This window comes from Hyperolius riggenbachi, chromosome 1 (genome assembly GCF_040937935.1).
Source record: "Hyperolius riggenbachi isolate aHypRig1 chromosome 1, aHypRig1.pri, whole genome shotgun sequence".
In the NCBI taxonomy this organism is placed as follows: Eukaryota; Metazoa; Chordata; class Amphibia; order Anura; family Hyperoliidae; genus Hyperolius; species Hyperolius riggenbachi.
In genome coordinates this window covers 50,449,535-50,475,526 of record NC_090646.1, presented here as the reverse complement: position 1 = coordinate 50,475,526, position 25,992 = coordinate 50,449,535, and the positions used below count along the sequence as shown (strand labels likewise).

Below are 25,992 nucleotides of genomic sequence, written 5' to 3'. Positions count from 1 at the left end.
TTAACAACTGTACCAGGTTTAAAGAGGAACTCCAGTGAAAATAATGTAATAAAAAAGTGCTTCATTTTTACAATTATTATGTATAAATGATTTAGTCAGTGTTTGCTTATTGTAAAATCTTTCCTCTCCCAGATTCACATTCTGACATGTATTACATGGTGACATTGTTACTGTGGGCAGGTTATGTAGCTGTTTCTAGCTGTTCTGGCTGTTACAGACAGCTGTAAACAGCCATTTCCTGTCTGTGAACATTGTTACATTGTGGCAGTTTGCCCAGAGTACCGCGGTACTCAGAGCTTCTTGTGGGAGGGGTTTCAGCACAAAATCAGTCACACAGCGCCCCCTGATGGTCTTTTTGTGAAAAGCATTCTATTTCTCATGTAAAAGGGGGTATCAGCTACTGATTGGGATAAAGTTCAATTCTTGGTTGGAGTTTCTCTTTAAGGTTTGTGCCATTAACAGTGCAAGAATGGCAGCAATTAAATATTCCCCTTGAAAATCTATAAGTGAATTTTGATTGGTTTTTGTAGACTTCACTCACTTTTCAGAATATTAATCCCAGCCACCCAGTGACCAACTGTGCAAAGTTTGAGAACCCTACCATTAACAGTGTTAGAATGGCTGCAGTTTACATTTTCTCAATGAAATTTGTATTTGTTTCCACCCACTGATGACCCGGTTATATATTTGGCTGGTGCTGGCTCCGCTCCCTTTTCCTAACCCTAACACACAATTACTCAATTACTCAATGACCAAGTTTGTGAGCTTTGTGGTGTTTGGCATCAATAGTTTGCATTGAAATGAAACAAATCTGATTGGCTGTTTGTGGCTCCACCCCCTTTTCTTAATTTGAACCCCCGTCACCCAAGGACCAACTGTACCTGGTCTGAGGCTTGTGCCTTTAACAGTGCAAGAATGGCAGCAATGAAATAATCCCTTTCAAAATAAATAGGTGAATTTTGATTGGCTTTTGTAGGCTCCAAGCACTTTTCTAAATATTAATCCCAGTCACCCAGTGACCAATTGTGCAAAGTTTGAGAACCCTACCATTAACAGTGTAAGAATGGCTGCAGTTTACATTTGCCCAGTCCGCCAGGAGAAAAGCGCAATATAAGTGTTCTGTGTTTGTCTGTGTTTGTTTAATTGTAGGGTTCTCAAACTTTGCACAGTTGGTTACTGGGCGACTGGGATTAATATTCAGAAAAGTGGGTGGAGCCTACAAAAGCCAATCAAAAATTACCTATTGATTTGTCAGGGGAATATTTCATTGCTGCCATTCTTGCACTGTTAATGGCACAAGCCTCAAACCTGCTATAGTTGATCATTGGGTGACTGGGGTTTCAATTTATAAAAGAGGGTGGAGCCACAAACAGCCAATCTAATTTGTTTCATTTTAATGCAGGTTATTGATGCCAAAGACTGCAGAGCTCACAAACTTGGTCATTGAGTAATTGATTAATTGTGTGTTAGGGTTAGGAAAAGTGGGCACAGCCATCCCAAAACCAGCGAAATACATATTCGGGCAATGCCGGGTCATCAGCAGGCGGAGACAAACACAAATTTCACTGAGAAAATGTAAACTGTAGCAATTCTTACACTGGTAATGGTAGGGTTCTCAAACTTTTCACAATTGGTCACTGGGTGACTCGTATGAATATTCAGAAAAGTGGGTGGGGCTTACAAAAGCCAATCAAAATTCACCTACAGATTTTCAAGGGGAATATGTAATTGCTACCATTCTTGCACTGTTAATGGCACAAGCCTTAAACCTCGTACAGTTGGTCATTGGGTGACTGGGGTTCAAATTCACACAAAGGGGTGGAGTCACAAACAGCTAATCAGATTTGTTTAATCTCAATGCAAATTATTGATGCCAAAGACCGCAAAGCTCACAAACTTGGTCATTGAGTAATTAGGAAAAGTGGGTTATGGTTAGGAAAAGTGGACGGAGCCAACACTGGCCAAATACATACCCGGGCAACACCGGGCCACCAGCTAGTACTATATAACATTTTGCCGCCCGTATGTGCCCTGTCTCCCCCTGTGATCCGCCTCCTGTCGCACCCTCTCCCCGCTCTTATGTGCTCGTTACGCCCCCCACCCCCCGCTTGTGTGTGTGCGCATCCCCTGAGTAGGCATAATTTCTTCTCATCACTAATTAGGACCCTTTAACCTCCTTAGAGGCAATCCCGAGTCCAGCTTGGAATGGAAGGCCCCAGAACAGGGTGGTAATCCCGTGCCTGAGTGAATTTCATGCAGGAGCTGCTGCAGACCTCTCTGAGGTATGTTTTTCTTCTTGTTTTTAGGTGCTAAAAGCTTAATCAGTTTTGTGGCCAGAAATAGCTCCTTTAGGTGTTAGATTTTGCCTGCCCATTGAAGTCTATGTTTGCTGGTCCACGAACAGTTGCAGAATTGTTTGCAGGACGTTCGCTCACTGATTTTTGTGAAGTTCGTCCATCACTTGTAATATGTTTTGCAGCATGCATGTTAGGCACTGTACTTACAAAAACATTACCACATGCAACTAATTAACATTCATTACTAACTTATAAGGTGTGTTTGCACCACTATGCACAATTAACACGTGTTCAACCACAATATAGCCGTTGTGTGCATTATTATCATTGCGTGACAAATTCTGTGTGAAAATGTTGCCATGAGGCTTTTTTTTTTTGAGTGGAGTTGCCTGTTTCCTTATCTACATCCAATAAAGTGTTCCCAGGTATCTTTGCAAATGAATCAGGCTATACAGAGCATGCTGCTTTTAACCAATAGAAATCATGGCATCCTCATCTCATTCTAATGGACAGAGTGGATTGTTTTCTCATTCTACTTCCACCTTTCCCTCAGGCTTAGGGAGAGAGGGTTACAAGGAGAGAGTTGTACTGGAGTTACAGTGAGGCCTTGTTCACATTATAAATCAACAGTGCTTTCAGGGTGATTTTCGCGTAGAAAAACACTTTTCTAAGCACTTTTGTGTAGTGATGTTTTGTTCACTTTCTGACTTCAATCAGGAAGTGAACTCTTTGACCTGGAAATGAATAAACACAATGTATGTATCCATTAAAGCGCTCAGAAAATTGCTTCTCAGAGTGCTTTTTCAAGCGCTTAGGGCCCATTTCCACTTGTGCGGTGCGAATCGCCGCACAAATTTAACCATGGCAGTGCCTGTGTGCTTTTCAATTAATTCCATGCGAATTCCCGTGAAAATTCGCATATACTGGCATAGCGATATGCGGTATGCAAATTCTGATGGCTCTGCCATGCAAATTTTTGACGCGGACGAAAACGCTCAGAAATCCTGACAAGTGGAAACAGTCCCATCCACTTGTATTGGCTATGCGAATTTGCATGCGGCAAACGCATGCGAATTCGCGATAGTGGAAATGGGCCCTCAGCGGTCTTGCTATTTTTTCTATTGAATCGCAAACGCTCTGGAAATGGTGCAGGAGCCACGTTTGCGATTGGATAGAAAGCTCATTGCTTAGGTGAGAACACTCACATAAGCTAACCTTGCACAAGCACTTTTAAGGCCATTTTTAAAAGCGCCAGTACTTAAAAATAAGCGAAACGCTTATAATGTGAATGAGCCCTGAGTGTACAGGGACAAAGTGTACAGGGACAATAATAGTGAATGTATCGTTGGCTGTACACAGACATTCAGTTACTGCCAGTGCTTTCTATCTTTTTGTTTTCTCTTCTATTGTTATTATAGATAGAAGGTTAAACATGTACCAGTGATGAGTAAAAATGCTTTTCGCAATAACTTTGGCAAAAATAATGTTACATTTGACTTTTGAGCGAAAATGCCACCAAAAATTATTTTGTAATTTTTCAATTTTTTTGCTCTAAAAAATTAACTTTTTGGGGGGCGTTTACATGCCAATACTAAAGATTTTTTGCGGTTTTGTGGTAAAGATAATGATTTTTCACAAAAAATGTTCTCAAAATAAAAAAATGGCATTATCGAAGCAAAAATGTCTTAGGCAAAAATTTGCACGCAACATTGCAATGTACATAGTTATGTATAATTCTCCATGACTAGTGTCACTGTAATGATTAATATTGTGCCCATTTACACTTAATCCAGCATTACTGCTCTAAAGGTTGATATTGGGCACATTTGCATCTAATTCTGCTTTACTACCGTTATCAGAAAGGTTAATATTACGTACATTTGAACATAACTGTGAATGACTATTATCATAAAGGTTGATATTGTACACATTACCTAATTCTCTGTCAAATGCACCTTTTTTTTTCCTGAAATCAAAGTTAGTCATGCATTTGCCTGTGGATTTGTGAAGCATTGAGAACATGTGGTTTCATGAACCTGAGAATTGTGAAAATTTCATGAATCTGTTTTTTGGGGGGCAGATTCTCATAACCTTACAAGTCAGCTCAGATACACTTCAAATGCATTCTCTCTCTCTCTCTCTTTTTATTTTTATTTTTAAAGAACATAGTAAAGAGCAATTTCTTAACCTACAAAGAGTGCTTATATAATAAATGCCTTCTGTCATTCATTTCATGCCTCAGCAAAATATTGTAGCATTTAGGGAAGAATATGCAGCCCAGTATTCCAATACTTGAGGCCAGTATAGCAAATATCTCCACAATGACCATTTGTTTCCCCTTACTGCTCAGGTAGGCCGGGATGGCAGCAATCCACACGCTGCAGAACACCAGCATGCTGAAGGTGATGTATTTGGCCTCATTAAATATGTCAGGTAATGTCCTCACCATGAAGGCCAGAACAAAGCTCACTGCAGCCAGAAGTCCCATGTAACCCAACATAATATAAAAAGCCAGAACCGAGCCTTCATTACACTGAATGATGATCTTCCCAGGAAAAGAGTGAAAATCATACTCTAGAAATGGAGGAGAAACTGACAACCAAGTAATGCCAGTGATCACCTGAGCAGATGAGCAGACTAACACCACTGTAATAGGCAGTTTGACTCCCAAACACTTCCTCCAGACGGATCCGGGTTTGGTGGCTTTAAAAGCAATGCAAACCATGATAGTTTTGGCCAAGACTGATGATAGAACAATAGTGAAGGAGATCCCAAAAAACACTTGGCGTAGCAAGCAGGTTATATCCACTGGACGACTAAGAAAAATAAATATGCTTGACATACTCAGCACAAGGCACAGGAGAATAACAAAACTGAGGCTACGATTGTTAGCAGTGACTATGGGTGTGTTCCGGAAAACAAAAAATAGTCCAGTTATGAAGACAGATATCACAGAAAATACTGGGGAAATTACAATAAACAATAAGGCCACGTTGTCTTGAAAGGATAGAAATTCCTGAGGTTTCGGAACACAAACATTTTTTGCTTCATTTGGCCAATCATCATCAGGACAAGTCTGGCAACTCTCACTGTCTAAAAAAACAAACACAAAAAAAACGATGATTTAATCACATACACACAAACATGACACACACACACACGCACTCACACACACACACACACACGCGCACGCACGCACACACACTGTAAATAATTTGCTTGTAATGGTAATTGGAATAATTTTGTTATGACTTATAATTTGACAAAATCTCCTCCTCCTCCTCATTATTATTATTATTATTATTATTATTATTATTATTATATTAGTGTGTTCTCACAATTATGGTCTTCAGTGCATTTGGTGACTGACAACACATAACTTATCTATGTGAAATTGTGTTTAAAATGTTAGTTAATTCCATGAACATAATTGCATATTATTAGCATAGCCCCTCCTTCACACCCAGTATAAGTGCTCCAAACCCCTCCCACTCAGTATAGGTGCTCTGGCCCCCCTCTTTTCCAGAATAGGTTCTAAGCCCCTCCCTTCCACATGGATTAGGTGTTCTGGCTTCCTACTGCTCAGTGTAAGTGCTTCAGCCCTCCGCCTACCTGCCCAGTGCCCACTATATGTGCTATGCCATCCTTCCCACTCACCCAGTATATGTGCCCTGGCCCTTCACCCCCCCAGTTTGGGTGTTTCAGCTTAAGTATAGGTCCACGGCTTCCCCCCTCCTGCTCTGCAGGATTGCAAGTAGAATGAAGAGATGCTTCACTCACGTATTCAGGATCCAGTGCCACATCTCACAGTTTCCTTTCCTCTACCATCTAGTGTCCAGTCTCCATGGTTCCTGCTGGTGCATCTTATGATATTACGAGAGGCACCAGCTGGATTCAAGTAGACCAGACACTAAATGACAGAGGAGATGAAACTGTGATATGGGAGACTTGATCCTGGATATGTGAGTGAGGCATCTCTTGGATCCACTTGCAACTCTGTGGGGCGGGAAGGGGACTAAAACAACTATACTGGACAGGAATCTGGCTATCAAGCTACCTATATTTGGCTGGGGGAGTGGGCAAGCCCTATCTGCACTCACATCACAAACAGAGTCACTTGTAGTATGCAAGCAGTAGAGTATTGTACAACATTAGCCATCAGTAAAAGCAAGAATTTTTGAATCAGAATCATATCATTTATTGGCTAACTTAGAAGAAAAGAAGCAAGTTTTCGGCTAGTAAGTTTTCATCCGACTCAATTCCTTTATGCTGCTGACAAGATAGAACAGGCAGCTTATACACACTGGACATAAAAAAGAGATACATTGTTTAGCAGGCATAAATAAATGTCATTAGATGCCTTAATTGCAACATCAGGAGGGTCTTCAAGGGATGCTTGGTAATTTATGACAACTAGATAAGAACACTTGTATTCTTAAACATCACATACCACATAATCCGGGTGACTAGTGGATTATGGTCAGATCCACTGCTCAGAAATGGCTGCCCGGCGGCTCCCGGCGACACTGGGCCCAAGTGTCAGGCTCCTTCTCCCTCATACATCATATCTGACGTCACCACACCGGCTGCCTCGCGTCATCAGGGTGGCCGGCGTGACATTACTGCGCACAGTGTTGCCAACCACCCGTAAATTTACGGGCAGCCCGTAAATTTTGATACAAAGTGAGCTGCCCGTGAATTCCGTAAGGAATTCAGCAGCGTCCGTAAGGGCGGCCAGTTAGCCCGCCCTGTTGCAGGAGGACAGCAGCGCAGTGGAGGAAGAGCTGTGGGCAGCAATGGAGAAGGGGGGCAATCCACCCTCCCCTTTCTCTCACCTTAGTGCTCCCCCTCCCTCGCTGACTGTCCCCTCCTGATCTAATGCTGACTGAGTGGCTGGCAGCGAGTGGGACTTACCTTCCGTCTCGCTCCTGAGCTGAAAGTTCTGCTGCTCTGGTCTGGACCAGACCAGAGTAGCGGCAAATCATCCCGCGCCGGCGACGAGACGCAGGTAAGTTCCGCTCGCTGCCGCCTGCCAGCCACTCAGCACTTAGATCAGGAGGGAACAGTCAGCAAGGGAGGGAGAGCACTAAGGTGAGAGAAGGGGGGTATATTGCCCCCCTTCTCCACCGCTGATGCCACAGCTCTCCCTCCACTGCGCTGCTGTCCTCCTGCTGGGGGGGGGGGGGGGTCACCTGGCTGCCTATTGTGGGCACATATACCTCTGGCTACATATACTGGGCACATATTACCCTGACTACATATACTGGGACATATACCCTGCCTACATATACTGGGGACATATAACCCTGGCTACATATACTGGGACATATACCTGTGGCTACATATGCTTCCTTTTTAGGTACTCTAATGAGACCTGTGGCTACATATACTGGGCACATATATCCTGCCTACATATACTGGGGACATATAACCCTGGCTATATATACTGGGCACATATACCCCCTGGCTACCTATTGTGGGCACATATACATCTGGCTACATTACTGGGCACATATTACCCTGACTACATATACTGGGACATATACCCTGCCTACATATACTGGGCACATATACCCCTGGCTACATATACTGGGCACATATAACCCTGACTACATATACTGGGACATATACCTGTGGCTACATATACTGGGCACATATACCCTGCCTACATATACTGGGGACATATAACCCTGGCTACATATACTGGGCACATATACCCCTGGCTACCTATTGTGGGCACATATACCTCTGGCTACATATACTGGGCACATATAACCCTGACTACATATACTAGGACATATACCTGTGGCTACATATACTGGGCACATATACCCCTGGCTACATATACTGAGCACATATAATCCTGGCTACATATACCTGTGGCTACATATACTGGGCACATATACCCTGCCTACATATACTGGGCACATATACCCTGCCTACATATACTGGGCACATATACCCCTGGCTACATATACTGGGCACATATAACCCTGACTACATATACTGGGACATATACCTGTGGCTACATATACTGGGCACATATACCCTGCCAACATATTCTGGGGACATATACCTCTGGCTACATATACTGGGCACATATACCCCTGCCTACATATACTGGGGACATATACCTCTGGCTACATATACTGCGCACATACATCCCTGGCTACATATACTGAGGACGCTGGCTGTTTGTCATTATGTGCATTTACTGGTAAAAAGCTGTCTCTTATTATGTGCATTTACTGGTGAAAAGCTGTCTCTTATTATGTGCATTTACTGGTGAAAAGCTGTCTCTTATTATGTACATTTACTGGTGAAACACTGTCTCTTATTATGTGCATATACTGGTGAAAAGCTGTCTCTTATTATGTGCATGTACTGGTGAAAAGCTGTCTCTTATTATGTGCATTTTCTGGTGAAAAGCTGTCTCTTATTATGTGCATTTACTGGTGAAAAGCTGTCTCTTATTATGTGCATTTTCTGGTGAAAAGCTGTCTCTCATTACGTGCATTTACTGGTGAAAAGCTGTCTCTCTTTACGTGCATTTACTGGTGAAAAGTTGTCTCTCATTATGTGCATTTACTGGTGAAAAAGTGTCTCTCATTACGTGCATTTACTAGTGAAAAGCTGTCTGTCATTACGTGCATTTACTGGTGAAAGGCTGTCTCTAATGTGCAATTACTGGTGAAACGCTGTCTCTCATTATGGGCATTTACTTTATGTGCATTTACTTGCCACTTTCGTCGCCACGGCAAATTTCCTCGAACATGTTGCCCCCTACCCATTTGACTGCCCCCTCATATGTGCCAGTCTAGAACCGGCCCTGTACCCCTGCCTACATATACTGGGCACATATACCCCTGGCTACCTGTTCTGGAGACATCTATACCCCTGGCCACCTATTCTGGAGATATCTATAGACCTGGGGCTACCTATTTTTGGGGAACCACTGCTGTCAGATTAAATGTATTTTGGGGAACTGCTGCCAGATTATGTTATGTTGGGGGAATCGCTGCTGCCAGATTACATCTATTTTTTGGGAACCACTGCCATATTGTCTGTATTTTGGAAGAACCTCTGCCAGATTACGTGGATTTTTGGTGAAATGCTGTAAGATTACATGTATTTTAGGGGAAGGGGGGGGGGGGGGAACACTATGGCAGAGCTCAAACTTCCCTGGCAGACCTTTTACAGCAATACTAAAATCATGTATATTTGGCCCCACCCATGACCACGCCCACATTCTGTTGCATGACCACGCCCATTTTTCGGCGCAGGAGATTCTCTCAGTAAAAAAAATCTTTTGTCAGTAAATTTTTAGGTATTTGTCAGTAAAAAATAACGTGAAAGGTTGGCAACACTGACTGCGCATGCGTGTGGTTTAATCGAGGTGAGGCGGCCAGTGTGGCGATGTCAGACATGACGTATGAGGAAGAAGGAACCCGACACTCGGGCCCAGTGTCGCCGGGAGCCGCCGGGCAGCCATTTCTGACCAGGCCCCGGGAGAAGAGCCGGATGGACGCCGTGGGACCTCCCGACCTACGGTGGGCTGCAGAAAGCCCCAGGTGAGTACCAATTTCGTTTTTATTCAAAGCTTGGAGTCCGTTTAACAACAGTTCCTCAGAGGAGTTCACAATCTTATCCTGACCATAGTCATATGTCTATGTATGTATTGTGTAGTCATGTATGTATCGTAGTCTAGGGCCAATTTAGGGGGAAGCCAATTAACTTATCTGTATATTTTGTATGTTTTGGGAATGAGGAGATGATGAGGAGACATTGTAAAACCAGTCAGTTCAAAAGTCAACTTAGGCAGAGTACATACAATATTTGTTATAAGCTAGAAATAATTATGGCATTCAAAACTGATCTTACCAGCACAAGAAAAAAAGAGTTGTGGTATTAAATACCCATCTTACTAGCATAAGAAATAAAAAGAATTGCAGCACTCATTATACCAGCACAAGAAATTACAATCCTTGTTTAAACCTTCATCTACTGTTTTGAACCAATGTATACATTTTGTTAGCCATTCTTTATGTGATTTGAAGCCACCCATTAATACAGTGACAAGAAGATTGCTTAAACTGTGTCCATTTAAGCAGAATTGAGTAGGCACTGAGATATCTGTATAGTGTTATTATTATTTATTATTATTACTAGCTGATCGCCCGGCATTGCCTGGGTATGTATTTGGCTAGTGTTGTCTCCTCCCACTTTTTATAATCCTAACACACAATTACTCCATGACCTAGTTTGTGAGCATTATGGTCTTCGGCATCAATGATTTGCGTTGAAATTAAATAAATCTAATTGGCTGTTTGTGGCTCCACCTCCTTTTCTGAATGTGAAGCCCAGTCACCAAAAGGCCAATTGCTCCAGGTTTGAGGCTTGTGCCATTAACAGTGCAAGAATGGCAGTAATGCAATATTTGCCCTTGAAAATCAATAGGTGAATTTTGATTGTCTTTTGTAGGCTCCACCCACTTTTCTGAATATTAATCCCAGCCACCCAGTGACCAATTGTGCAAAGATTGAGAACTCTACCATTGACAGTGTAAGAATGGCTGCAATTTACATTCTGCCAGTGAATTTGTATTTTTCTCCACCCACTGAGGTCCTGACGTTTCCTGGGTATGTATTTGGCTGGTGTTGGCAGTGGACACTTTTTCTAATCCTAACACACAATTACTCAATGACTACGTTTGTCAGATTGCTGGTCTTTGGCACGAATAATTTGCATTGAAATTAAACAAATCGGATTGGCTGTTTGTGGCTCCACCCCCTTTTCTGAATTTGAACCCCAGTCACCCAATGACCAACTGTACCAGATCTGAAGCTTGTGCCATTAACAGTGCAAGAATCGCAGCAATAAAATATTCCCCTTGAAAATCAATAGCTGAGTTTTGATTTGCTTGTGTAGCCTCCACCCACTTTTCTGAATATTAATCCCAGTCACCCAGTAACCAACTGTGCAAAGTTTGAGAACCCTACCATTAACAGTGTAAGTATGGATGCAGTTTACATTTTTTCCAGTGAAATGTGTATTTGCCTCTGCCCACTGATGACCTGAGGTTTACTGGGAATGTACTTGGCTGGTGTTGGCTGTGCCCAGTTTTTCTAACCGTAACACACAATTACTCAATGACCAAGTTTGTGAGATTTGTGGTCTTTGGCATGAACAATTTGCATTGAAATGAAACAAATCTGATTGGCTGTATGTGGCTTCACTCACTTTTCTGAATTTAAACCCCAGTCACCCAATGACTAACCGTACCAGGTTTGAGGCTTGTGCCAATAACAGTGCAAGATGACAGCAATTACATATTCCCCTTAAAAAATCAATAGGTGAATTGTGATTGGATTTTGTAGGCTCCACCCACTTTTCAGAATATTAATCCCAGTCACCGAGTGACCAATTGTGCAAAGTTTGAGAACCCTACAATTAATAGTGTAAGAATGGCTGCAGTTTACATTTCCTAGTGAAATTTGTATTTGTCTCTGCCCACTTTTTGGTTATGGGAATAAAAAGTATCCTATACTTTATTGCAGGTAATGTACTATGTGTGTGCCAAACTTCACTCAAATACTGTACGTTCAGCCATGTTTGCGTGATCGAGTAACAAAAATCCAAACATCCGAACTTTCCCATTTATAATATTGGTAGGATTTTTTTTTTCCTGGTAATAGTGAACCTGTGTTGGTTCATAAACTCATATAGAGTTTGTCCTGTTTCTCCCACATAAATCCGTTCTGGGCATTTAGTGCATATGATTGGATATACCAGATTAGAAGAACGTAGTAGCATCACTCTTGAGACATGAAACAGGGTGCATCTATGATCTCGGTTCAAGATCTCCGGTGGGTCTGAATGAGGACTTCTCTTTTGTAGGCTTCCTACATTAGTCACGTTGGTGTGGTACCTATGGGACCTTTGGTGAGAGGTTTCCTGTGGGTACTTATGTCTTATTTATTGCTGGTTGGTGATGTGTGTTTTATCACTATAATGTTTTGTGGCCCTCTTTACACAGTTGGTCGGGTGAGTAGCCCATTTTTTTGTTCTTATTCTCTTATTATATTCTGTTACTCCTATACTTATCTATACAGAGGATTGAGTGAGTAGTTCTCTGTGTGTACCATCCCTTGGTTATGTGGGGTACTTACTACCGCACATTATTACTGTGAATTTCCTTTTTTGGAGCACTTTACTGGGTTTTTTTATGTTCTACTACATATAATTTTGTGGTTAATCTGCTCAGATCTCTTGCTGTAATACTTGTTTACTAATTGTATGTGTCCTCATAAATTGCAGTTGGCTGTCGATAGAATGCCCAATCAGTTTGATTATCTGTGTACAGATTGGAATGGAATTATTAATAATATTGAATAATTTGCATTGAAATTAAACAAATCTGATTGGCTGTTTGTGGCTCCACCCGTTTTCTGAATTTTTAACACTAGTCACCCAATGACCAGTTGGAGAAGTTGGAGAACCCTATCATTAACAGTGTAAGAATAGCTGCAGTTTACATTTTCCCAGTGAAATGTATATTTGTCTCCACCCACTGACGACCCAGCGTTGCCCGGTTATGTATTTGTCTGGTGTTCACTACGACCCCTTTTTCTAACCCTAACACACAATTATTTAATGACCAAGTTTGTAAACTTTGCAGACTTTGTCATCAATTATTTTAATTGAAATGAAACAAATCTGATTGGATTTTTGTGGTTCCACCCCCTTTTCTTAATTTGAACCCCAGTCACCCAAATACCAACTGTACCAGGTTTGAGGCTTGTGCCATTAACAGTGCAAGAATGACAACAATTAAATATTTCCCTTGAAAATCAATAGGTGAATTTTGATTGGATTTGGAAGGCTCCACCTACTTTTCTGATTATTAATTCTAGTCACCCAGCGACCAACTGTGCAAAGTTTGAGAACCCTACCATTAATAGTGTAAGAATGGCTGCAGTATACAGTTTTCCAGTGAAATTTGTATTTGTCTCCGCCCACTTATGACCCCGCGTTGCCCTATTATGTATCTGGCTGGTGTTGGCTCCTCCCACTTTTTCTAACCCTAACACACAATTAATAAATTACTCAATGACCAAGTTTGTGAGCTTGGAGAAATTAATAATTTACATTGAAATTAAACAAATCTGATTGGCTGTTTGTGGCTCCACCTCTTTTCTTAATTTGAACCCCAGTCACCCAATGATGAACTGTACCTAGTTTGAGGCTTGTGCCATTAACAGTGCAAGAATGGCAGCAATGCAAATATTCCCCTTGAAAATCAATAGGTGAATTTTGATTGGCTTTTATAGGCTCCACATACTGCTCTGAATATTAATTCCAGTCACCCAGTAACCAACTGTGCAAAGTTTGAGACACCATTAATAGTGTAAGAATGGCTGCAGTTTACAATTTCCCAGTGAAAGTTGTGTTTGTCTCCGCCCACTTTTTGGTTATGGGAATAAAAAGTGTCCTATACTATATTCCAGGTAGTGTACTATATGTGTGCCAAATTTCATTCAAATCCGTTCAGCCATTTTTGCCTGATCGAGTAACAAACATCCAAACATCCGAACTTTCCAATCTATATGTATAAAATCGGATGTATGTGTGTGTGTGTGTGTGTGTGTGTGTGTGTGTGTATGTGCCGCGATCACGCGAAAACGGCTTGACCGATTTGAACGAAACTTGGTACACAGATCCCTTACTACCTGGGATGATATGTTCTGGGGGTCTCGCGGCCCCCCTGCACACCTGGGCGGAGCTACAAACAGCAAATCAGATTCCACCCATTCAAGTCAATGGAAAAAATGTAAAAGCCTGCCATTCTCACAGTAATCAAGCCAGAGCCCCCACACTTGGCACAGTTGGTCACTTGGTGACCGAGGTTACAAATCCAGGAAAAGTGGGCGGAGCATAAAACAGCCAATCAAATTTCAGCCGTTCATTTTAAATGGGAAAATGTAAACTGCAGCCATTCTTACACTGTTAATCGCAGGGTTCTCAAACTTGCCACACTTGGTCACTGGGTGAATGTGATTAAGATTCAAGAAAATGGGTGGAGCCTAGAACAGCCAATCAAAATTCACCTATTGATTTTCAAGGGGAATATTTAAACTGCTGCTATTCTCACTCTGTTAATGGCAGAGGCTTCAAACTTGCTACAGTGGGTCATTGGGTGACTGGGGTTAAAATTCACTAAACGGACGTGGCCACATACAGCCAATCAGATTTCCTTGGTGGATAAACTGCTTCCATTCACACATTTTTGATTCCAGGAACCTGAAAGCTCACAAACTTGGTCATTGAGTGACTGTGTGTCAAGGTTACAAAAAGTGGGTGGAGCCAAAAAAACTTTTACTGGGAAAATATAAACTGCAGCCATTCTTACACCGTTAATGGCAGGGTTCTCAAACTTTGCACAGTTGGTCATTGGGTGACAGATTAAGATTTTGGAAGGTGGGTGGAGCCTACAACAGCCAATAAAAATTCACCTTTTGATTTTCAAAGGGAATATCTCATCTGCTACCATTCTCTTATACTGGTAAAAGCAGATGCCTCAAACCTGGTAGAGTTGGTCACTGGGTGACTAGGGTCAAAATTCAGGAAGGGGGCGGAGCCACAAACAGCCAGATTAGTTTATTTTTCAATGGGAATATACAAAGTATTGATACCAAGGATTCCAAAACTGATAAACTTGATAATTGAGTGACTGTATGTCAAGGTTAGAAAAAGTGGGCGGTGCCAACAACTTCATTTTTTTACATTGCAGGGTTCCCAAACTTTACACAATTGGCCACTGGGTGACTAGGATGAATATTCAGAAATGTGGGTGGAGCCTACAACAGCCAATCAAAATGTACCTATTGATTTTCAAAGGGGAATATTCACATTGCTACCATTCTTACACTGTTAGTGGCAGAGGCCTCAAACCTGATACAGTCAGTCATTGGGTGACTGGGGTCCAAATTCACTAAAGGGGTGGAGCCACAAACAGACAATCAGATTTGTTAGATTGATTTCAGCCATTCTGTTATTGGCAGGGTTCTCAAACGTGACACAGTTGGCCACTGGGTGACTGGGACTAATATTCAGAAAAGTGGGTGGAGCCTACAGCAGCCAATCAAAATTCACCTTTTGATTTTCAAGGGGAATATTTACATTGCTGCCATTCATGCACTCTTAATGGCAGAGGCCTAACATCTGCTACAGTCAGTCACTGGGAGACTGGAGTTTAAATTCTGAAGGGAGCGGGCCAAAAACAGCCAATCAGATTTGTTTAATTTCAAAGGTAAAATGCAACTTATTGATGCCAAAGACCCCAAAGCTCATAAACTTGGTCATTAAGTGACTGTATGACAAGATTAGAAATAGTGGGCGGAGCCAAAAACAACTAACTTTGTACATGGGGAAATGTAAACTGCAGCTTTTCTTACACTGTTAATGGCAGGGTTCTCAAACTTCACACAGTTGCTCACTGGGAGACTAGGATTAATATTCGGAAAAGTAGGTGGAGCCTACAAGAGCCAATCAAAATTCACTTATCGATTTTCAAGGGGAATATTGAAACTGCAGCCATTCTTACACTGTTAATAGCAGAGGCCTCAAACCTGCTACAGTCGGTCGTTAAGTGTTTGGGGTTCAAATTCAGTAAAGAGGCGGAGCCAAAAACAGCCAGATTTCTTTGCTGGATAAACTGCTTCCATTAGCACAATTTTGATGCCGGGAACCCAAAAGCTCACAAACTTGGTCATTGAGTAGTGACTGTGTGTCAAGGTTACAAAAAGTGGGTGGAGTTAAAAACAGATTTTTCGGGGAAATTGTAAACTGCAGCCCTTCTTCACTGTTAATGGCAGGGTTCTCAATCTTAGCATAGCTGGTTACAGGGTGACTGGGATTAATATTCAGAAAAGTGGGTGGAGCCTAAAAATGCCAATCAAAAATCACGTCACTTTTCAAGGAGAATATTACAATTGCTGCCATTCTTGCACTGTTAATGGCACAAGCCTCAAACCTGGTACAGTTGGTCATTGGGTCACTGAGGTTCAAATTCAGAAAAGGGGACAGAGCCACAAACAGTGAATCAGATTTGTTTCATTTCGTGGGAAAATACAAATTATTGATGCCAAGGACCCAAAAACTCACAAACTTGGGCATTGAGTAGTGACTTTGTGTCCAGGTTACAAAAAGTGGGTGGAGCCAAAAACAAATTTCACTGGGAAAGTGTAAACTGCAGCCCTTCTTACACTGTTTATTTCAGGGTTCCCAATCTTTGCCCAGATGGTCACTGAGTGACTGAGATTAATATTTAGGGAAGTGGGTGGAGCCTATAATAGCCAATCAAAATTCACCTGTTGATTTTCAAGTGGAATATTTAAATTGCTGCCATTTTTACACTGTTAATAGCAGATGCCTCAAACCTGCTACAGTTGGTCATTGGGTGACTGGGGTTCAAATGCTATAGAGGGGTGAAGCCACAAACAACCTATCTGATTTGTTTAATTTCTATGGGAATATACAAATGATTGATGCCAAGGACCCCAAAGCTCACAAACTTGGTCATTGAGTGTTTGTGTGTTAGGGTTAGAAAGTGGGCGGAGCCAACACCAGTCAAATACATACCCAGGCAACGCCGGGTCATCAGTGGGTGGAGACAAATACAAATTTCACTGGGAAAATGTAAACTGCAGCCATTCTGTTAATGGCAGGGTCTTTAAACTTTGCACAGTTGGTCACTGGGTGACTGGGATTAATATTCAGAAAAGTGGGTGGAGCCTACAAAAGTGAATCAAACTTCACCTGTTGCTTTTCAAGGGGAATATTTAATTGGTACCATTCTTGAACTGTTAATGGCACAGGCCTCAAACCTGGTACAGTTGGTTATTGGGTGACTGGGGTTCAAATTCAGAAAAGGGGGTGGAGCCACTCACACCCAATCAGATTTGTTTCATTTCAATGCAGATTATTGATACCAAAGACTGCAAAGCTCACAAACTTGGTCAGTGAGTAATTGTGTGTTAGGGTTAGAAAAATTAGGCGGAGCCAACACCAGCCAAATACATACCCGGGCAACGCCGGGCAATCAGCTAGTTTATAATATTAGTAGGATGTATGGCATAATGATATATCTTTACTCTGGCTTCTTTAGCCGTGCATTTCTTCTTTTATTCTTACTCCTTGTTTTATTTCCGTTTCATACCAGGCAGCAACTACATTTCCCAACATCCTTTAGTGCCTTGGAAGGGGAAGTGACGTAGCGCTATACAGTGCTGCAGTACTCTTCCCCTATTGTGCGTGGCCGCGCACACTGATGATATATACTTCCCCCTTATTCCCATCCTCCTTGTCCTTTAGTTTAAATAGCCGAGAACACTTGCGTTTATGTATGCCCAGAGGAAGCCGCCATAGCGTTGAGCGGCGAATCGCGACGGACCTTCGGTTGGTAACCATGTCCCACAGTACTCCTTGACTGATTTTTCCTGCTGGTAAGCATTCTGTTCTCCCTTTACACTTTCCTTGCACTACTTTGCACCTTTTCTTCATGCGATTTTGCACGTCACTTTATTTACTCCGTTATGGACCCTTTGTACACATGAATTGTTTATCTATGTTTGCCCTTTTTTGCACAATATAATATATGCACTTTATTGTACAGAGTACTGTATCTTGTCCAGGTTGTTCATTATTAATCAGAATCAGAATCAAGTTTATTTCGCCAAGCATGACTGGGTCATGCCCGGAATTGGGTTTGGCTCAGACAGAGAACTCAGCAGAAAAAAACACAAAAACAAAACAACAACAATGAGAAGGCAACAGTTACATATCTAATCATGACAACTGACCGCCACATTCTAACAACAACAGCAGCAACAGCCAGTTACAGTGAGAAGCAATAGTACAGTGGTAGGTGTAGCTTAAGCAAGGGAGGCACTGAATTGGGGGAAAGGTGGCCAGAAAGCAGGACACGTCGGACAGATATGGACTGACTACCGGCCTGCGGGGGGGGGGGGGAGCCAGTGAATGGAATTCAAGAGTTTAATGGCAGCAGGGAAGAAGGTGTTCATGTGCCTAGCTGTCTTGAAGGAAATGGACCGTAGCCTTCTGCCAGATGGGAGCACGTTAAAGTAGCGGTGGCCTGGGTGTGAGCGGTCATTTGCGATCCTTTGTGCTCTGGAGCGCAGTCTGGAGTTGTAGAGGAGGTCAAACGAAGGGAGTGGTTTCCCAATGATTCTCTCCGCCGACCTGATGACCCTCTGAAGCTTGTATTTGTCTCTGTTTGAGGAACCAGCATACCACACCAGAATGGAGGTGCAGATGACAGATTCTTTAGTGGCAGAGTAGAAGTTTGTCATAAGCTCCTGTTCCATCCCGAACTTCCTCAGTTGACGAAGGAAGAAGAGTCTTTGTTGGGCCTTCCTCTGTGTGGTGCTCGTGTGAGTGTTCCAGCCCAGGTCGCTGGAGATCTGAGTTCCCAGGAGGCGGACACTAGATACCTTTCCAACCTCCGTGCCGTCAATGAAGATTGGGGGTGGGGTGGGGGCCTGCTTCCTGAAGTCAATAACCATCTCAACGGTTTTGGTTGTGTTGAGGACTAGCTTGTTTTCCTTGCACCATCAACAAATGCTATTGACTTGTTGTCGATAGTCATGCTCATCATTTTTGGTCACAAGACCAATGATGGTGGTGTCATCAGCGAATTTGACAACCTTGACTGAGTCTGCTGTGGATCTGCAGTTGTTGGTGTACAGGGAATTGTCTACAGGGAATTGTCTTCATTTTTTGATTCCCTGTAGCCATTTATTCCTTTATTTATACATGAATTGTGAGTCTCTGGTGTTTGGAACTTAACCATTTGGCTATTTATTGTCATTGATTAACATATTTTTGTACAAGTTCCTTAACATGGCCATCCGTGTTACTTGTTTTTAAGTGTTTTTATTTCCTTTTGAATAAAGATGATTTTGCAACAATACTTTTGGAGTGGTGTGGTCCTTGGAGGGAACGTCTGTTCTTTTGACTTTTACATGATCTTGGTTTAGTTCCTTTCTGCACACTCTTATATCTATCCTATTAAGGTGTTGTCGTTGATGGTGCTTGCCCAACTTGTGGAGTATACCAGATTAGAAGAATCACAGGAAAAGGGCCCTTGTTCTTTGTATCCTTGTAGTGTACCTGGTATTGGTATCCTGTCAGAGGAATGGATGTGTTTACAGGTCAAATGCCTTTTCTGTCCACAGTGGAATGTTCCATTCTGTCCTGGCCTATTCAAAGAACGCCTGTCATTTACCTGTTTAGGACTGGGTGGCTGTCAATAAGACAGGAATAGAGGGTCAGGGAATATCTTTCTCATTCTCTGGTCCTTGTGTAAAAAAAAAGGATTACGTTTTTTTTCAATCTTTATTAAGATTCCAGGTGTGGGTTGGAGGTGGCCATCAGTGGGATACGGCTCTCTTTCTTTTTTTGCTTGTATTTCAGGAGTTGGGTCCTAGAGATGATGTTATCCTTCTTGATTTGAGACTTAAAGGATTGTATCCCTGTCACCCCTGTCAGAACAAATCTAATTATATCTTATTGCTTGGCTGTAAATTATGGAATTATGTAAATGCTTTGGATGGACTGAAACTGGTATACATGAGGTGTGAGGTGTGATGGTTTGTCTGTCAGCTTATGATACACTAGATGATGGCCCAGCATTGCCCGGGTATGCATTTGGCTGGTGTTGACTGCACCCACTTTTTCTAAACCTAACACACAATTACTCAATGACCTAGTTTGTGAGCTTCGTGGTCTTTAGCATCAATAATTTGCATTGAAATGAAACAACACTTTGTGGTTATGGGGATAAAAATTATCCTATATGTCATTCCAGGCAATGTACTATGTGTGCGACAAATTTCATTTAAATCAGTTCAGCCATTGTTGAGTGATTGCGTAACAGACATCCAAACATTCAAACTTTCACATTTATAATATTAGTTAGATATAAATGCAGACATATACCCAAAATGACTGATATTTCTCCATCTGAACATTGCACACAGTCATAGCAACACATGTGGTATCCTTCCCTCAGTGTTTTTCTGGTCCCTATTGGACAAGGTTCAGAACAGCGGCCTTGTGGTACCTAAAATAATATAAGATGCAATGTAAATTAAAGGATGACACATCAATAAAGAGTAGTGGAAGCTGCTTAAAGTGGACCCAAATTAAAAATACAAGATTTCAGAAATAAAATCTATTTTCTAAATTATAATAATAAATAGCAGCCTTTTTTCAGCTGCATGATGACAAATATAAAATATTTTACATTTATTGCAGGAACCCCTCCCTTCCTTTCAAATTGCCGGGACAAAATCCGGCAAACTGATGGAGTAGATGGTGTCCGGCAAAGGAGGAAATGCTAATGGCTGCCCCCAGGATAACCTTAGTTATGCAAAGAGATGGGTGAAAAGCATGCACTGAAATGCTCATAGGTTTGAAGGAGTGTTTATTTATCTTTGTATGTGTTAGAGTGGTGCAACTAAATATTTTTAATAAAAAAAAATGTTTGGTTTGGGTCCGCTTTAATCTATATATATAAAATCGGATGTATGTGTGTGTGTGTGTGTGTGTGTGTGTGTATGTGTGTGTGTGTGTGTATGTGCCGCGATCACGCGAAAACGGCTTGACCGATTTGAACGAAACTTGGTACACAGATCCCTTACTACCTGGGATGATATGTTCTGGGGGTCTCGCGGCCCCCCTGCACACCTGGGCGGAGCTACAAACAGCAAATCAGATTCCACCCATTCAAGTCAATGGAAAAAATGTAAAAGCCTGCCATTCTCACAGTAATCAAGCCAGAGCCCCCACACTTGGCACAGTTGGTCACTTGGTGACCGAGGTTACAAATCCAGGAAAAGTGGGCGGAGCATAAAACAGCCAATCAAATTTCAGCCGTTCATTTTAAATGGGAAAATGTAAACTGCAGCCATTCTTACACTGTTAATCGCAGGGTTCTCAAACTTGCCACACTTGGTCACTGGGTGAATGTGATTAAGATTCAAGAAAATGGGTGGAGCCTAGAACAGCCAATCAAAATTCACCTATTGATTTTCAAGGGGAATATTTAAACTGCTGCTATTCTCACTCTGTTAATGGCAGAGGCTTCAAACTTGCTACAGTGGGTCATTGGGTGACTGGGGTTAAAATTCACTAAACGGACGTGGCCACATACAGCCAATCAGATTTCCTTGGTGGATAAACTGCTTCCATTCACACATTTTTGATTCCAGGAACCTGAAAGCTCACAAACTTGGTCATTGAGTGACTGTGTGTCAAGGTTACAAAAAGTGGGTGGAGCCAAAAAAACTTTTACTGGGAAAATATAAACTGCAGCCATTCTTACACCGTTAATGGCAGGGTTCTCAAACTTTGCACAGTTGGTCATTGGGTGACAGATTAAGATTTTGGAAGGTGGGTGGAGCCTACAACAGCCAATAAAAATTCACCTTTTGATTTTCAAAGGGAATATCTCATCTGCTACCATTCTCTTATACTGGTAAAAGCAGATGCCTCAAACCTGGTAGAGTTGGTCACTGGGTGACTAGGGTCAAAATTCAGGAAGGGGGCGGAGCCACAAACAGCCAGATTAGTTTATTTTTCAATGGGAATATACAAAGTATTGATACCAAGGATTCCAAAACTGATAAACTTGATAATTGAGTGACTGTATGTCAAGGTTAGAAAAAGTGGGCGGTGCCAACAACTTCATTTTTTTACATTGCAGGGTTCCCAAACTTTACACAATTGGCCACTGGGTGACTAGGATGAATATTCAGAAATGTGGGTGGAGCCTACAACAGCCAATCAAAATGTACCTATTGATTTTCAAAGGGGAATATTCACATTGCTACCATTCTTACACTGTTAGTGGCAGAGGCCTCAAACCTGATACAGTCAGTCATTGGGTGACTGGGGTCCAAATTCACTAAAGGGGTGGAGCCACAAACAGACAATCAGATTTGTTAGATTGATTTCAGCCATTCTGTTATTGGCAGGGTTCTCAAACGTGACACAGTTGGCCACTGGGTGACTGGGACTAATATTCAGAAAAGTGGGTGGAGCCTACAGCAGCCAATCAAAATTCACCTTTTGATTTTCAAGGGGAATATTTACATTGCTGCCATTCATGCACTCTTAATGGCAGAGGCCTAACATCTGCTACAGTCAGTCACTGGGAGACTGGAGTTTAAATTCTGAAGGGAGCGGGCCAAAAACAGCCAATCAGATTTGTTTAATTTCAAAGGTAAAATGCAACTTATTGATGCCAAAGACCCCAAAGCTCATAAACTTGGTCATTAAGTGACTGTATGACAAGATTAGAAATAGTGGGCGGAGCCAAAAACAACTAACTTTGTACATGGGGAAATGTAAACTGCAGCTTTTCTTACACTGTTAATGGCAGGGTTCTCAAACTTCACACAGTTGCTCACTGGGAGACTAGGATTAATATTCGGAAAAGTAGGTGGAGCCTACAAGAGCCAATCAAAATTCACTTATCGATTTTCAAGGGGAATATTGAAACTGCAGCCATTCTTACACTGTTAATAGCAGAGGCCTCAAACCTGCTACAGTCGGTCGTTAAGTGTTTGGGGTTCAAATTCAGTAAAGAGGCGGAGCCAAAAACAGCCAGATTTCTTTGCTGGATAAACTGCTTCCATTAGCACAATTTTGATGCCGGGAACCCAAAAGCTCACAAACTTGGTCATTGAGTAGTGACTGTGTGTCAAGGTTACAAAAAGTGGGTGGAGTTAAAAACAGATTTTTCGGGGAAATTGTAAACTGCAGCCCTTCTTCACTGTTAATGGCAGGGTTCTCAATCTTAGCATAGCTGGTTACAGGGTGACTGGGATTAATATTCAGAAAAGTGGGTGGAGCCTAAAAATGCCAATCAAAAATCACGTCACTTTTCAAGGAGAATATTACAATTGCTGCCATTCTTGCACTGTTAATGGCACAAGCCTCAAACCTGGTACAGTTGGTCATTGGGTCACTGAGGTTCAAATTCAGAAAAGGGGACAGAGCCACAAACAGTGAATCAGATTTGTTTCATTTCGTGGGAAAATACAAATTATTGATGCCAAGGACCCAAAAACTCACAAACTTGGGCATTGAGTAGTGACTTTGTGTCCAGGTTACAAAAAGTGGGTGGAGCCAAAAACAAATTTCACTGGGAAAGTGTAAACTGCAGCCCTTCTTACACTGTTTATTTCAGGGTTCCCAATCTTTGCCCAGATGGTCACTGAGTGACTGAGATTAATATTTAGGGAAGTGGGTGGAGCCTATAATAGCCAATCAAAATTCACCTGTTGATTTTCAAGTGGAATATTTAAATTGCTGCCATTTTTACACTGTTAATAGCAGATGCCTCAAACCTGCTACAGTTGGTCATTGGGTGACTGGGGTTCAAATGCTATAGAGGGGTGAAGCCACAAACAACCTATCTGATTTGTTTAATTTCTATGGGAATATACAAATGATTGATGCCAAGGACCCCAAAGCTCACAAACTTGGTCATTGAGTGTTTGTGTGTTAGGGTTAGAAAGTGGGCGGAGCCAACACCAGTCAAATACATACCCAGGCAACGCCGGGTCATCAGTGGGTGGAGACAAATACAAATTTCACTGGGAAAATGTAAACTGCAGCCATTCTGTTAATGGCAGGGTCTTTAAACTTTGCACAGTTGGTCACTGGGTGACTGGGATTAATATTCAGAAAAGTGGGTGGAGCCTACAAAAGTGAATCAAACTTCACCTGTTGCTTTTCAAGGGGAATATTTAATTGGTACCATTCTTGAACTGTTAATGGCACAGGCCTCAAACCTGGTACAGTTGGTTATTGGGTGACTGGGGTTCAAATTCAGAAAAGGGGGTGGAGCCACTCACACCCAATCAGATTTGTTTCATTTCAATGCAGATTATTGATACCAAAGACTGCAAAGCTCACAAACTTGGTCAGTGAGTAATTGTGTGTTAGGGTTAGAAAAATTAGGCGGAGCCAACACCAGCCAAATACATACCCGGGCAACGCCGGGCAATCAGCTAGTGATATATAAAAAGCAGTATTTAGTTACATCACAATTTAGATTTTGCACATAACGCAGCAAACAGCACCTTGTCGGTTCGACAAGTCGGTTCGCTTTCTAAGGGCAGTTTTCAAAGGGCACAAACGAATTTACCAGAATTCAACAGTAATTCAACAGAAATAAGCACCACATCAAGGTAACATTAACTTTGTTGTAACTTACCTGTACTGCTGCTCACTATTGCTGTCTAACTAGATCATCTCTGCCCTTAATTCTGAACTGCACAGCCTACACGCCACCCCACCAAATAAAAACAAACTGCACTGATAAACGACTAAACGTTGCTCCATTGCCCTAGGTAAGCCCACCACCAAGTATCCTCCAACCTCTGCTACACCATTTTCCCTACCTATTTTCACCACCACTCCCAGTGCAACAGTATGTATCCCCAACACATCATTATGCGTACCCCCCTCATACCTCCTCCTCTTTCCCTTAATCACCCGCCCTATTGGTGCCTCATGTTCTGGCTCCATCTGCTCCTCCCCCTGGTCCCTTGTCCACTGCTCACCACACATCCTAACCCCAGGCCCACTCCGGTCTCCCAACCCCCCCGTTCCCCTCCTCATACTTCCCACCTCACCCACCACAACCAAATTTACCCACCTAGCCCCTCTCCCCGCCGCACCTCCCACCCTCCCCATACCCACGAACATTCTCGCCCCAATCTCATTCCCATCCGCCCCATACTCAGACAATTTCTCCCTCTATCTGGCGCTCTCTGGAATGCCAGATCTATCCGCAACAAGCTTACAACTATCCATGACCTCTTTATCTCAAAAACCCTCACCTTTCTTGCCCTTACTGAGACCTGGCTCACCCCCTCTGACCTGCCTGCAGCTGCAGCCCTATCCTACGGGGGTCTACACCTCAGCCATACCCCAAGACCAGATAACAGGCCTGGGGGAGGGGTGGGCCTTCTCCTCTCCCCATCCTGCACCTTCCGTGTCCTTACCCCTCCCCCTTCTCTTTACTTTACCTCCTTTGAGGCCCATGTTATCCGCCTCTACCATCCCCTCCCAGCCATTATTGCAGTCCTATACCGCCCCCCCTCCAGTACTATATCGCACTTCCTAGAAAACCTTGCCTCCTGGCTCCCACACATCCTGTCCTCCGACCTTCCAACAATCATCCTCGGAGACTTTAACATTCCAATTGATGAGCCTACCACCTCTGCTGCCACTCAGCTTCTCTCACTCACCAACTCCCTTGGTCTCACTCAGCATACTAACGCCACAACCCACAGTGCTGGTAATACCTTGGACCTAATTTTCTCCAAAGCCATCGCACTTACCACCCTGGACATTACACCATTCCCCATCTCCGACCACCACCTCATCACCTTCACCCTCACTCCATCCAGCACCCCCTGTCCCCCTCCCCAAACTGGACGTTGGCAGAGAGATCTGCGCAACCTTGACCCCAATGTACTAGCCACACCTCTCCACTCTCTCTCCTCCTCCCTCCCCAGCCTAACCTGCCCCAACGAAGCGGCAGCTCAATACAACAGTAACCTCTCTGCAGCCTTAGACCATGCGGCTCCCCTGACCT

At 42.6% G+C, this 25,992-nt stretch overlaps 1 protein-coding gene across 1 annotated transcript in view; it reads right to left on the bottom strand.

Moving 5' to 3' along the window:
• Nucleotides 1–18,880, bottom strand: part of LOC137551129 (vomeronasal type-2 receptor 26-like) — a 175,407-nt gene extending 156,527 nt beyond the window's left edge. Inside the window, exons 1-2 of the mRNA XM_068271324.1 lie at nt 18,609–18,880; nt 4,514–5,113 (exon numbers count right to left, since the gene is read on the bottom strand). Coding sequence (XP_068127425.1) covers nt 4,514–5,113; nt 18,609–18,880 — 872 coding nt within the window. The remainder of the gene's footprint in view (nt 1–4,513; nt 5,114–18,608) is intronic.
• Nucleotides 18,881–25,992: the final 7,112 nt, after the last annotated feature.